The 15284-nt window shown below is 43.7% G+C and overlaps 1 protein-coding gene across 8 annotated transcripts in view; it reads right to left on the bottom strand.

Annotated features, from left to right (window-relative positions):
- The window catches only part of ABCC5 (ATP binding cassette subfamily C member 5), a 91229-nt gene that overhangs the window by 43906 nt on the left and 32039 nt on the right, over positions 1–15284 (bottom strand). For 4 of the 8 annotated variants that reach the window (XM_053309569.1, XM_053309561.1, XM_053309562.1 and 1 more), the window contains exons 3-5: positions 2810–2970; positions 2407–2562; positions 1866–2013 (exon numbers count right to left, since the gene is read on the bottom strand). In XM_053309569.1, coding sequence (XP_053165544.1) covers positions 1866–2013; positions 2407–2562; positions 2810–2970 — 465 coding nt within the window. Of the gene's footprint in view, positions 1–1865; positions 2014–2406; positions 2563–2809; positions 2971–12898; positions 13447–15284 lie in introns of those variants that run through there. The other 4 variants (XM_053309564.1, XM_053309567.1, XM_053309566.1 and 1 more) reach the window with 2 other exon arrangements.

Below are 15284 nucleotides of genomic sequence, written 5' to 3'. Positions count from 1 at the left end.
CATTCAAAAAAGGGAGGGCTATTTCTGAGCTACCATGCTGGATTTACACCTTCGTCATCTTTCAAGCCCAGATTTAAGACCCCTGGCTGGATCAAGCAACAATTCTTTGTCCCAAACCGGAATATGAGCTGCACAGCAGTACTCATTACAACTTTGTTTTTAATTATTTAAAGGCACCTTTTGTTCTGACCTACTGAATCTTGAAGGCTGGGGGGGGGCGGGGCTGTCTCAGCTGGATGAAGGGCAAACTGAGAGGGTGCCAGACAAGAACATATATGTATATGTGTGTGTCGCACACACACACACATATAGAGCTTCCCCCCTGCCCCAAGGACAGGGCTATTGCAAAGTTGGATATGCAAAGAGTTATGAACAGCAACACCCCCACTTTTAGGCATAAATTACTACCAATAATTTTAACAACCCTTTATATCACTTCCCTCTAGCATTCCAATGTTTATGGATCTTCGGAATGTTAGATCACAAAGATGTTTTAACTTAACTTATCAATACAAATGGGCAAATAAAATCCCCCCTCCTTCTTATATTTTCCAGGCACCACTCTCCCCTGAAAGGATGAACATTTTTTTGTTTTTGATTTTTAATGCACTGATATTCTAAGCAGAGACAGCACTCAAGGGTTGTTTTTTTAAAAAGATATATATTAACGAAGGTTATGGTAAAGATTTTTCTTTTGTTCCAAATGATGAAATCAATAAGAGAGCTCTTCATTCAGAGAACACAGATGACTGGACAATGGTGGACGTGCAAAGGAAGCCTCATACATCCAAATGATTGCATACTATCCCGTTGCTTCATATCTCATGGTTTGGACCTGATGGAGTGGAACCATGCAGCCTAAAGACATCGGGGACAACTCTGCTAGAGGTAGAAGCATCCACGGGGCCCTGTAGTGAAACAATGACAGAAGCTCTTCTTGGGGGAAGCTGGTTCTGTTAAAGCCTCATTCTTACTGGCAATTAACAGCACATCCAATAAAACTGGTTCCAAGTATTTCCGTTTCCAACATTAACAAGAAGTACAATGACAAGCGATTTACTCCCTCTTGACAAGGAATATAAGAAAAACTTTGTCAAGATTTTAAAAGACAGATGGGATTTGGTAATTTTAAAAAAAGACAAGAGACAAGACTGGTTTTTAACATTAACAGTGCACCTCAGCTGTACTTACCCAAGCACTGAACCATTCCGCTTAACAGCACACTGAAATGTGTACTACAAGTAATAACACTGCTCCTACTCCTCAAGGGAAATTTGTAGAGAACAGATTTAGTCAAGACGTCAAAGAGTAAATCTTGCACAGCACGTGCAACAAACAGGTGACAATAACATGTTGTGTATGTCCAAACCTATACGCTACATCTTCATTACCAACTAAGAGTGGCAGCAACAACCTTCCAACCATGCCACCAAGAAGGTAACCTACCCAACTGTCTTCATACAACTTAGCAGAAGCTTCTGGGCCCTGTTACTATGAACTTGAAAGTGACTTAACACCAGCACTCTGTTCCATTTCTTGACGCACAAAGCAAGTGACCTGCAAAGAACTGCTTTGCTCATTGGTAGCTGATTCTCAGTCAGAAGACCTCAACACCCTCCCCTATCCAACCACCTGGTATATGCACACACAAAAAAGTCACACACACAACTACAAAAGTTTGAAAGCCTTCTCAAGATCCCTGCAGCATTCTGGAAAGGCCTACTTTCTTTCTGCAAACTGCAAGGCATGTTTCTATCTAATCAAAGTGTTTAAGGAGATCCTCTGCAATGGAACTTGAAGACATTAGTGCTGGCCATGGGATGGAGCCCACTGTGGACATTAGACAAAGGACTGATAGTACTTACTGGTCCACAGAAGCCAGCAAGTTGAGTGACCATCAAGCACACTATGGAAATGATGAGCCTGGTGCGACAAAAGACCCACACAACCCTTCTGAGAGAGGCTTCATCTGGCCCACGTTCTTGCAATTCTTGGTGCCACAACCGTTCTAACCTGGAATAGCATGAAACACAGATCAATGGAAACTTTCTGCCAAGACAACTAATAAAACAAAATACTGTTTGTTTGCTTTTTAAATTAAGGTAAAGGAAAGATAACCAAAAGAAGAATCAACAGTGGAGCTTTTATAAGTACACAAGAAAAATTGTATTCAGCTCCTTTCTGGAGGAAGAAAAAACAGAGACCAAAAAGAAGTATGTGGCCAGCTTCCACAGAGGGTCTTCATGTTGGAAAGACTCTCAGTCACCCAACATGAGGCTTATAGTGGGCTCCACTAACAGCTGATGGAGTTTAGGAGACAGAATTCTGTGAACCGAGGACAGCCACCATTAAATAAATAAATATGCTCTGTATATACAGACAAAAGAACAACAAGCATATCCGTACCTTCTACAGTTAACTTCTGAACACTCGTGCGTTGACAAGGTACATACATCTTCTGTCAGTAGTTCACCTTTCTTGTAGGCTAGACGTGCCAGAGGGGTGAGCCAAGAAAAAGTCATATAGGAAAAAAGTCCAGCATTGTCTATTGGGTATGGATGTCTAGAAGAGAAGAGAAGAGAAGAGAAGAGAAGAGAAGAGAAGAGAAGAGAAGAGAAGAGAAGAGAAGAGAACAAGAGGATGAATACCAATTTCTCTTTGAAAGTATAACTATACAAGTGCAAGCACAGTTTAAGGTAATGCTCCAAGTTCTTCACACACAACCGCCCAAAAAGCATATTTCTATCACATTTTACTATTCCTGATTTCAGGCCAGCTTAGTCTGCAGCTTATTAACAGAAAGTCTTACTTAGAAGTAGTTCGAATGGGTTTCAGCAAGTTCAAGCCATGGTGATATTTCCCTTTGTGATGGCTCTCATCCAACACTCCCAAGGAAGACTTCGCTGTGACATCCAATGGAAGGCCTTCTGCACGAGCAGCTATTTCCAATGCATCTTGGAATTCCACCTGCTTGACAGAAATGCGGGGGCGGGGGGGGGAGAATAAAACTGAAAATATGCCACAGATTTGACTTTAAAGCCATTGTTTCTGTCTCAGGCCATTGAATTTCATAATAGTTCTCAGAAAAAACAGGAACTAGAAAGCAATGCCCTGCTTAACTGGGCAGAAAAGCCACATTTTGCCCTCAGCCACTATAGCAAAACCACAAGCGGAATCTTCCCTGAAGGGAAATGCATCAGATCATCTGTTTACCTCCTCTGACAGGATATATGTTGGCTGGCAAATAGCTTCCCAGGACATCCTGTATGTTAAGTACTCCTAAAGGTCACCAATTGTTAGCTATAGCGTTTCTAGTCCTTCTAGTTATACAATCAAGTTGGCTTTACTACTCTTCTCCCTCAGGTCATGCTCATTGTATAAAAGTATTATACAGCCAGGGGATTAGAACTCTACATTAGTATGATATACCCCTCCATCATTTAATTGCGGGGGGGGGCACATGTGCAGAATCCAGAGCATCTTAGCTTTCTGTAAAAAACAGAACAGGACACACCAAACCATCACTCAAGAATTCAGAAAGTGTTAAGAGAAGGCAATGCTGTAAGTTCAATATTGAGAACATAAGAACAGCCCTGCTGGATCAGGCCCAAGAATGCCCATCTAGTCCAGCACCCTGTTTCACACAGTAGCTCACCAGATGCCGCTGGAAGCCTACAGGCAGGAGTTGAGGGCATGCCCTATCTCCTGCTGTGACTCCCCTGCAACTGGGACTCAGAGGCATCCTGCCCCAGAGGCTGGAGCTGGCCTACAGCCCTCCAACTAGTAGCCGTTGATAGACCTCTCCTCCATAAAGTTATCCAAACTCCTCTTAAAGCCATCCAGGTTGTTGGCTGTCACCACATCCCATGACAGAGAATTCCACAAGTTGATTATGTGTTGTGTGAAAAAGTACTTCCATTTGTTGGTCCTAAATGTCCTGGCAATCAATTTCATGGGATGACCCCTGGTTCTAGTGTTATGTGAGAGGGAGAAAAATTTCTCTCTATCCACTTTCTCCACACCATGCATGATTTTATAGACCTCTATCACGTCTCCCAGCAGTCATATTTTTTTCTAAACTAGGTAGCCCCAGGTATGAGGCCTTGCCTCATAAGGAAGGTGCTCTAGGGCTGGCCCCTGATCATCTTGGTTGCCCTCTTCTGCACTTTTTCCAGTTCTGCAATGTCCTTTTTAGATGTGGTGAACAGAATTGTACACAGTACTCCAGGTGTGGCCGCACCATAGATTTGTATAAAGACATTATAATATTAGTATTTTTATTTTCAATCCCAGTCCTAATGATCCCTAGCATGGAATTGGTCCTTTTCACAGCTGCTGCACATTGAGTCAACACTTTCAACGAGAAACTGAAGCAGTCTTTGTGGGGCCTCCAGGCACCCTGGAGTCAGAATTTGCACATACTCTCTTTCCAACTCTTTCCCATAATCCTGTTTATCACACTGCATTTGATATTTATTGCCACCTGTTCTGGCTTTATGGTCTCATTTTAAGATGTTCATTTTGTTGAATTGTGGTTTCAAGGATTTATGCTAGCTGCATTAGAACTGTTGCAAAGAGGCAGGCTAAAATACATTTTTCAGCCATCCATGCAAGCACTCTGTCCCTTTCAACACCAAGCCCATATGCTCATTTTCAAGTTAGGCAACTTCAACATTCTGTAACGATGCTAATTCACAGCACAACTAGCCGATCCTTAAAGCTACTCAGCGTCACAGGTGGACTTGGTTCAGATATAAAACTGGAATCACATGAGGCTATCAAGTGAGAATGAAGCACTTTGCAACTTTCATTCATTTTAATTAATTAATTTCTGTATGTAAACCTCTTTGGGAACTTTAGTTGAAAAGCAGTATATAAATATATGCCGTATTCATATGCAAAGAAATATTCTCAGGGCAGATATTTTGGGCAACAAGAACTCAGAGAGAAAGAGCTCACACCTCCTCTAGCAACTATATGCATGTCCTTAAGCTTCCAATCTGAATTTTATTTATTTCCAAATATTTTATTTATTTTTACAGTTTTATCCCTCTCTTCCTCCAAGAAGCCCAGAGTGGCCTACATGCTTGTGTTTCTCACAACTACTTTGTGAGGTAGGTTAGGCTGAGATAAGTGACTGGCCCAGAGTCACCCGGCAAGTCTCATGGCTGAAAGGGGATTTGAACTTGAGTCTCCCCAGTCCTAATCCAACACTCTAACCATTTGGTTAGAGTGCTTATGTTCTCATTTACAATCCTAATCAATAAGACCAAAGAGCTTCTAATCCAGCATTCTTTCCCCAACATTGATCAGCCTAGCAGCTCCGAAGTAAGACATGAAGTCAACAGTCTACCACTGCTGTATGCCCCCGAGCCCAGCATCTGGTATTGTTTCTGAAAATAGAAGCCATTTTTAAAAATATGTATATACCACTTGCCAATGAAAAGGTTCAGTTAGTTTACATAAAAAGAGAAAGGGGAAACTGGCTCCCTGTCCCCAAAGGGCTCATAATCTGATAAGAAATGTAAGGAAGAATGCAGCAATGGTCACTGGGAGAGATGCGATGTTGGGATAAACAGGGATAGTTGCAAGCAATCCAACCCTCAATCAAATATGTGGAGTTTGTCCCATTGACAGTAATATGTCAGGGCGTATATTCCATACTTTTTTTGTTTTGTTTTGTTTTTTAAAAAAGGCACAGAGGGCAGTACTAGATCTCAAGGTGCTGAATTATCACATTCTCAAACAGTCATACAGAGTGGAATCACTGCAGACCATCAAGGAGGTGGTGGAGAACAAGGATATTTTGGCCTCAATAGACCTTTCAGAAGCATACCTTCATGTCCCAATCAACCCAGACCACTGCCACTTGCTCTGTTTTTTAGTCAACAATCTTCGCTTTCAATACTGACCAATGCCTTTCAGGCTCCCATCAGCCCCAAGGGTATTCATGAAGATCACGGTCACCCTAATCAAATTTATGCGCACACAAGCCATTCACATACACCCATGTCTAGATGATCTTCTGATCCGATTCAGAGAACCCTTCGCTTGCTCCAGTCGCATCGGTTCATTGTAAACCTACAAAAGAGCCATCTCCTCCCGACTCAATGATTACACTACTTCAGGCCCATTTTTGACACTTCGATCAGACTAATCTCACTCGCACAGGATTGAAGGGAAAACATCTTCAGTCTCACCTCTGCAGTCCTACGCAACCACTCAGTGAACCTGATTCTTCTAGCCCAACTATTGGGCTCTGTGATCTCCTGCCTAGAATGCATCCCCTGCGCCAGATGGCACTCCCACTCCCTCCAGTGGTTCCTCCTTCCCTTCCAGAAGATCAAGGCCTGCACCACAGGGAACTCCCCATCCCTCTCCACCTACGCTTCTCCCTCTGCTGGTGGAGATCCACAGCACTACTAGAGAGCTTCCCTCTAAATCCTTCTCAGCGCATTACCATCACCACAGATGCCACAGCCTGTTGGGCTGGGGAGCCCACTGCCTCAGCCACTTTGCACAAGTCAAGTGGAGCCTACGGGAACAAAGGAGTTCAATCAACCTACTAGAACTGAGAGCCATCCGGCTTGCTACGATTAACTTCTCACCACTGATCAAACACACCCATGTCCTTGTCAGGACAAACAACCTGACAGTAAAGTCTCATGTGATCGGGGGGTACAAAGTTGAGGTCTCATGTCAGAGTCCGAATTGTTCTTCCTGTGGACAGAGCAGAACATCCTCTCCATAATGGCCAAGCACCTGAGCGGGTCCTCCAACCTAAGAGCAGACTGGCTCAACTGTCAAAGGGTTGAACCAGTTGAATGGTTTCTCAGTCCACAGGTATTTCAGCAAATGACCAAGGTCCTAGGAACTCTAGTACTAGACCTGTTCACGTCCAGCCAGAACAACCAAATACTCAGGTTCTTCTTCCAATTCAGTCATCCTTGTGCAGAACCCAAAGACGCCTTAGCACAATGGCCCAAGGGCCTTTCCCCTTGGGCCACCGTGTCTTTCCTCCCACGGCGATACCTGCAAAAGTGCTTCGGAAGCTATGTCAAGAACAGGCCCTCATCATTCTAATGGCCCCTCACTGGCCACAAAGACCATGGTTTGCCGAACTAGTCTCAATGTCCACCCGCCCTCTATGACAACTTTCCAAATGCTGGGAGCTCAAGGGCCAATCCAGACTGGCTCCAACTCTATGTGTGGACATTGAGCAGATGTCACTAACTTATCACGGCTATAACACTAAAGTTCAGGACACTAGCCTTGCATCCAGATGACCATCTACTACAAGCGTGGATGACTTTCTCCTTTTGGGCAAGGAGAAAAGGTTTACTTCCTACTTCAGCAGGTGTCCCAGAGGTCTTGCCTTTTCTTCAGTCTGATCTAGACTTGGGCCTCTGCCTGAACACACTTTGAAAACAAACAGCAGCTCTATCTTCAGTTCTAGACATCAACACCCTGGGTTCTGCTTCCCTCCTCCATCCCCACATCAGACGCTTCCTCAAAGGGGCAAACAACCTGGCTCCTCCACCAGTACACAGATTTCCAACTTGGAATCTAAACAAGGTCCTCAGTGCTCTCATACAACCTCCCTTCAAACCTCTCTATGATGTTTCCCTCAAAGTCCTCTCCTACAAAGTCCTGTTCTCAGTGGCAGTCACTTCAATCAGGCAAGTGTCTGAACTGGGGGCTCTGTCAGTCCGCAAAGAGCTGTGCATTTTTCAACAAGATGCAGTCATCCTAAAACTCAACCCCACATTCATTCCAAAGATCAATTCTCCTTTTCATTGATCTTAACCTGCTGTGCTTCCCTCCTTCTGCCCAGCACCAACCCACGCCAAAGAAAACAATTGGCACACACTTGATGTAAAGAGGGCTCTCCGAATCTATATGTCAGACCAAGTCATTGAGCAAGTCCGATGCCTTCTTCATTTCCTTCCTTCCGGCATCAGTAGGTAACGAAGTCTCCAAAACAACTCTGTCCAAATGGATGTGAGCGACCATTGCTCTGGTGTATGAGTATCTACATATTCCAGTTCCTCAAGGCATCATGGCTCATTCCACCATAAGTGCTTCAGCCTCGGCAGCATTCTCTGTGAATGTCCCTCTTCAGACTATGTGCCAAGCAGCAATGTGGTCTTCCATCTCTCCATTTGTATGTCGCTGTAAGATATCCTCATTCCATGTCAGCCAAACAGCCCTGGGCCGAACCGTTCTGCAACAGGTAGTGTAATATTTGCTTCCCTCTCTGATACCTTGGTGCTGGGTTTTGGTAGTTCCCTGTGATGAAGGATGGGCTCAGAACACAGTGGAAAAAGAAACACTGGCCTTACCTGTGAAAGGTTATTTTTCGCTGTAATCGGAGCCAATAAGGCCCATTCGCAATATTACACTACTTCATTTTTCCCTTCTGTGAGTGCCCCCAGTCCATGAATCTACATGGTTGTATTATTTGGGGGGAGGTGTTACCAGTAAGGGTGGTGGCCAACGCTCAGGGTGATCAGTTGGTTTTTTCCCTTATTACTAAATGTTTCCCTTATTACTAAAAGGATGTGCTCCAATTGCAGTGAAAAAGAAACCTTCAAAGGTAAGACCTATGTTTCTCCATCACATCAACATTCTCCTTGCTGAAAAGCCCCTCCCCCAACAGCAGGTACTCAATTTTATCCTGTATATCTTGTTGTAACAAAGATGACCTGAGCCAGGCATACCTGCAAAGCGAGACTGCCCTGGACACGGTGCAGGACTCAGTCTCTGTCAAATGTTTTTTTGTGCTCAGAGACTGTCTTGTCACACCTGCTAACCTCACAAGAAGTTATTTCAAACGAGCCTGGAGGCAAGCATGTGCTTCTTACATGTCCTCTTTAAAGCCTTCCCATACAGCATAATGAAATCTGGACATGCTGGCCATATAATTTGATACTTTCATGCAAAGCGATGAGGAATAGATTTTGCAGTCCATCGCGTCCAGTTTCCTGCCCTCTTTGTCTACCAGAGTAGAATGGCGCTTGCCTGATCTTGATGACAAAGTAGAGTCCACCACAAGAGAATATGGCAGTGGATATTTAAACTAAGATTGACAATCTTCCTCCTATACATGATGGAAGTTTTCTAGTCGACAGGAGGGGGAAGACCACTGATGAAGGGGCCTCCCAGGCTGCCTTTGCTGAACTAACAAGGACCAGCAGCATGGGTAAGGCTGACCGTGTGGAGATAGTAGATGCTGCCATAAAAATCATAGACTGGATCACTCAGTCTTTGCAAGAGATTTTAATTCAAGACCAAGTGTCTTCACCATTTTGGAGACATGTATCCTACAGGACTTAGTCTTTTGCACAGGTGGGTCTGGTGGATTATTGGCCACATTATCATCTGGCAAGGTGCCCGAAGATGTTTCCGTAATGTCTGAGTCCATCTCAGTCAGATGAGGATGTGTAGTCCTCATCAGGAACTGGATTTCCAGGTAGAACGGGTTGTACGGGCGGTGTCACAGGGTCAATAGGTTGTTCAGGTTCAGGTTGCACAGGCTCCTGAGGTGAAAGAGTGGGCTGGGGATGCAGGTATAGCAGGTTGAGCTGGGGGCAGATTCAAGCGTCCAACTGATCCTGTCCCATTGTAAGGGTCTGAGGGTTGACCCGAGGGGTAAGGGAAGCTGTAAGGTTTTTTTTATCTTCCACAAATGCAATTCCTCATAATCATAAGATAGAGGAGAGTAGCCCATCATGCAGTCACGAAAGCAATCCATCCTGCGCATGTAACCATGATCTAGAGCTCCTGGAGAACTCCGGTAGTCAAGGCAGCACCTATATGGAGAGAAAGGTAACATTGAAAAACCTCAGTTGCTCTCTCCACAACTGTGGCACAGGGGCCAGTGGGGAGACAGGAGTAATTCTGGAAGAAGAACCTGCTAGAGTTACCCTGGCCGGAGAGGCGGATTGGGTCTTGGAGACCTAAGGAGTTTTGATGACAAGCTCATTTTTTATGTCTAGTCCATGGAGAGGGACACCTTTGAACGTCAAACCCTATGTCATCAACAGCAAGTCCAAGATGGCGTCAAAGTCGGGAATCAAAATGTCCCGTGATGACGATGCCACCAAAGAAATTCTGACATTGGAGGCTAAAGTCAACAGTGAAGAAGGCTTTAAAAGATGGGTCAGAGTTGACAGCATCAATTGCGGGTGAAGAGCATACAGTTGATACCAGCGATGTCAGAGGAGCAGTTGGCATCAACATTTAGGCAAAGGAGAGGAGTTCGCTTGACTTCGGAATAGGAGATGTGACCAGCTCCAGTGACGATGAGGAGTGAACTACCACTGACGGAGTCGGCATAACAGGTATGGATGAAAATTGTTGATGGGGCAGAAACTGTGATGCTGAATATGAGCAACATTCCACAGTCGACCACCCCATAGGACATGACAGTCACTGTTGATTGCACTTTTGGTGGCAGGTGCTTCAAAACCATCAGCTTCAGTGGAGCCTTGGACACTGAAGCTGAAGGAGGCTCAGAAGGCTTACAATGCTTTGAGGAAGCAGAATTAGAATCTCTGTGCTTCCTTTTTTGAGCTGGTGTTCAGACTCCTTAGAAATGTCCTTGGGCTTTTTAAAAAGACTATAAGGCAGAGTCTGTCAATGATCTCAGCATCGACGCTGGCTTCAATATCAATGCAGTCGAAGTAGAAGGCATAGGCAGTCAGAGAGTTGACTCTGGAGGGTGGCCCTCAACCAGAGTTCTTGGATTTTCCTAGTCTGCTTGGAAAACAACAGGCAAAGCTTGCAAGTTCTTATGTTATGGTCCTCTCCTAAGCACAGCAGACAGAGCTTGTGGCAGTCCGAAGATGGTAAAGTGCCATGATACAAGGTAGAACATTTAAATGTTTTCTGTGAGTCCATGAGGCTGAGGTAACGGGAAATGTAGGAAGCAAAAGCAAGGCTGAGGCAGTCCAAGTCAGAGCTGAGAAAACATCAAAGTAGTTCAAAGCCAAACAATAGACAAAAGACTAGGTCAAGGGCAGTCCAGGTTTAAAATAAAAAAAAAATCACCAATGTAATGAAACCAAGCAATAAGCAAAAGAGTTGGTTGAGTCAGTCCGAGTTCAAAGTCCAGAAATTCACCGAATTAACAAAGTTAGACAGGAAACAGATAGGAAAGTCAAATAAGCAGTTGGAGTCAAAAAAATACCAAAAACACTCACTAACAAACTCTAATTCTTTTTCGTAGGAACTGAGGATGTGCAGCAAATCCATGGGGAAGCACACAGCATGGTGGACTGAGAGAAAGAGGTGCTTGCCGTCCAGGAAGATCGAGAGCGCTCTGAGCATAAAGTGCAGAGCTACAAGCACCTTGTGGAGCTGTTGAATCCTTCCGCAGGAGCAACTGCGCAGATGCAGAGCCCAATGTTGGGAATGATGCCTAGCCTCAAAAGAATCTACAAAATATCCAGGATCCTCTAGTAAAACCTGCCAGGTTGGCCAGGGTGATGGAGTGCTCTCACGCCTTCCTAAAAAAAGCTGGTCAAGCAAGACTCAAACAGAGACAGAACAGGGGTCAACAGCTTCCAAGGGAGCCAGTTTCCCAATAAAGGCTAGGTCTGACAGAGGCATTGTGGACAAAGACAACTGAGCAGCCACTCTCTGCTGCTACTGCTCCAAGCTGTTCAATTCAGCAAAGCCAGTGTGCATGGAGAATACATGATAGAAAAAAGATCTTGGCCTATTTATTTTTAAAGTGATGTATAGGCTACCCTTCAGGAAAATCTACCAGGACAGCAAAAAACAATTTAAACACCACACACACACACAAAGCAAAGCTTAGTCCAAACTGCAGAAAGAAGTCACTTTGAGCACTGCTTCTACCAAAAGAGCCACAACTGTGTGATCCAATTCCGCTTATACAGAAGAACCTCGCTATTCGCAGTTCTGCATATCCACGGGGTGTCTTACTGACATCTGTTTTCAGGATCCGTAGATACTAATGGGTTAAAACCCATGTATGCATGGTTCTTAGAGGGTGGGAAGTGACCACAGAGGTCACTTCTGGCCATCATTTTGTCTCTAGGAAGCAAGGAAGAGACAAGATGAGCCATTTTGTGGCTCATTTCTGGGGGGAATTGACTTTTTCCTTTGTTTTTTACAATTTTGGGGAGCAATCTGACCTTTGGAGGACCAGTGCAGAATGCCAGAGTATGTTCTGGCCCATTTGGGGGCTGTAAAAAATGTTTCCTGCCACCCTGGAACTTAACCCCACTTTCACCATAGACCTAATGCCTCGTTACTTGCGATTCTGTTACTCACGATAGGTGAGGAACGGAACCCCTGCAAGTAACTTGTATGTGAATAAAGAATGGTCAAGGAAGTCCAACACAGATTCGTTGGACTTCAGAAGAGGAAAATTCTCAAAAATGAGGGCACTGGTAAAAAGGAATCTGAAAGGGAAAGTCAGGAGGGTCAAATCACTCCAGAAAACATGGAATTTATTTAAAACCACAATAATAGAAGCTCATTTGGAATGTATACCAAGGAGGAAAGGTACCACCAATTTCAGGAAAATGCCAGCCTGACTAACAATATATAAGCTATGAAGGGGAAACTATGAAGGGGGAAAAACTTCCTTCAGAAACTGGAAAGCCTGCCCAAATGAAGAGAACAGAAAGAAACACAAACTCTGGCAAAAGAAATGAAGGAGACAATAAGGGGTGCAAAAGACGGAGCATAGAAGTGTCAAGGGGAACACCACAAAGTTAGTTCAATATATTAGAAGCAAAACACCTGCCAGGGAGGCGGTTGGACCCTGAGATAATGAGGACATGAAACTGATTATTAAAGAGAATAGATTGCAGAGAAACTGAAAGTATTCTTTGCATCTGTCTTGACAGCCAAGGCTACTGACCATATACCCTCTCTGGAATTGAGCTTCTCAGGTTTAAGGGATGGACTGGGCCAATTTGAGGTGATGCGGAAAATGATCCAGTTGACATAGTATACTTGCGACTTCCAAAAAGCTTTTGACAAAGTTCCACACCCAAAGGCTCTTGAATAAACTTAGCAATCATGGTTCATGTGTGGATCGATAACTGGTTGAAGGACAGGAAACAGAGGGTAGGAATAAATAGACAGTGTTCACAATGCAGGGAACTAAGAAGTGGGGTTCCCCAGGGATCTGTACTGGGACTAGTGCTCTTCAACTTGTTCATAATCGAGAAGTTGGGGTAAGAAGTCAGGTGGCCAAATTTGCAGATGACACTAAACTATTTGGGGTAGTGAAATCCACAACGGATTGTGAGGAGTTCCAAAAAGCTCTCTCCAAACTGGGTGAGTGGGTGATAAAATGCTAAAATAAGCAAGTATCAAGTCATGCACATTGGGGCAGAACACCCCGACTTCACATATACACTGATGGGATCTGAGCTGTTGGTGACAACCAGGATCTTGGGGTCGTGGTGGACAGCTCACTGAAATCAGTGTCGACTCATTGGTGTGTTTTTTTAAAAGGCAAATTCCATGCCAGGGATCATTAGGAACATGATTGAAAATAAAGATGCTAATATTATAATGCCCTTATACAAATCTATGGTGTGGCTATATTTGGAGTACTGTATACCGTTCTGGTCATTGTACCTTAAGAAGGATACAGGAGAACCTTGATATTTGCGAGGATTCCATTCCAGGCTGCAGACGCAGATATGGAAACCGTGAATATCAAGTAATGGAACCAATGGGATTGTGAAGGTTAGGTTCCTGGTCATCCGAATAATGGCCGAATTTTTTTGGGGGGGTACTCCTTTCCTTGCTCTGTTGCTCCCAAGTCATGCTGTGCCCCAAAATCGGCAGAAATTGACCAAAAATCGGTGTTTTGTTCCCTAGCTTTCTTTCTTTTCTTTTCTTTTCTTTTCACACAAAGACAGGAGCCATTTTATGGCTCCATAGAAGAAAATGGCCAGAAATTACTTCCATGGTCATTTTTATTTTTAAAAACTTTAAATTGTTTAAATTTTGTTTTTGTTTTAACTAATGTTTTACTTTTTCTGTTTTTACTTTGTTGTAAACCACCCAGACACACACGTTTTGGGCAGTATAAAAATATGTTCAATCAATCAATCAATCAATCAATCCCAGCCACCTCCAATCCACAGAAACTCAAGGTCAGCATGTTTTATTCTTTTGTTTTCATTGTATGCTGAGATTGTGTGTCTTTTCCCCCCGACCATGGATATGCGAATCCATGGATGACAAGGTCCACCTGTATTATAAAACTGGGGAAGGTGCAGAAGAGGGCAACCAAAATGATTGGGGCCTGGGGCACTTTCTTTATTTTTATTTTTATTTTATTTATTTTTACATTTCTATACTGCCTTTAGTTAAAAGAAAACCCCAAGGCGGTTTACAAAAATTAAAACATACAATAAAAAGCAATAAAAACATCAAGCAAAAAACATCAAGCTAAAAACATATAAAACAGGGATAAAAACAATACAACAGATAAAAACACACAGAAGCAGCAGTAAAAACGATTATGTAAAAGCCTGGGTAAAAAGCAAGGCTACATCATCTGGGGCTCTTTAGTTTGGAAAAGAGACGACTAAGGGGAGACATGATTGAGGTGCATATAATTATGCATGGAGTAGAGCGAGTGAACAGAGAAATCTTTCTCCCTTCTTACAACACTAGAACCAGGGGTCATCCCATGAAATTAAACGTCAAGAAATTTAGGACCAAGAAAAGGAATTACTTTTTCCCACAACACATACTTAATCTATGGAATTCTTTGCCACACGATGTGGTGATGGTCACCAGTTTGGATGGCTTTAAAAGGGGCTTAGACAAATGCACGGAGAACAGGTCTGTCAATGGCTACTAGTCAGGTGGCTATATGCCACCTCCAGCCTCAGAGGTATGATGCCTCTAATACCAGTTTTAGGGGAGCAATAGCAGGAGAGAGGATATGCCCACACCTCTTGCCTGTGGGCCACTGTGTGAAACAGTATGCTGCACTAGATAGGTGATCCAGCAGGGCTGTTCTTATGTACTGTGTTGCATTTGGCAACGGATTGCTGTTAACCACCTAGTTAATAATCTCAGATTCAACAACCTGGATGAAACAGATGGAACATCAGTTAGTTAGATAAAGCTGAAAATTAATGCTTCCCCACTCCACACCCCACCCCTTAAGGAGCTTTTCAGAACCATTTTCTAGCTTGTATACTGTTTGAGTGCTTGGGATAATTTGAAGAGATATCTTATGACATGCAAGTTATTGTGCTGCATGCAATCTCTCT

Source organism: Hemicordylus capensis, chromosome 3 (genome assembly GCF_027244095.1).
Source record: "Hemicordylus capensis ecotype Gifberg chromosome 3, rHemCap1.1.pri, whole genome shotgun sequence".
Lineage (NCBI taxonomy): Eukaryota > Metazoa > Chordata > Lepidosauria > Squamata > Cordylidae > Hemicordylus > Hemicordylus capensis.
The sequence above is the reverse complement of the archived record's forward strand: the minus strand, read 5'-3'. Positions and strand labels throughout refer to the sequence as shown.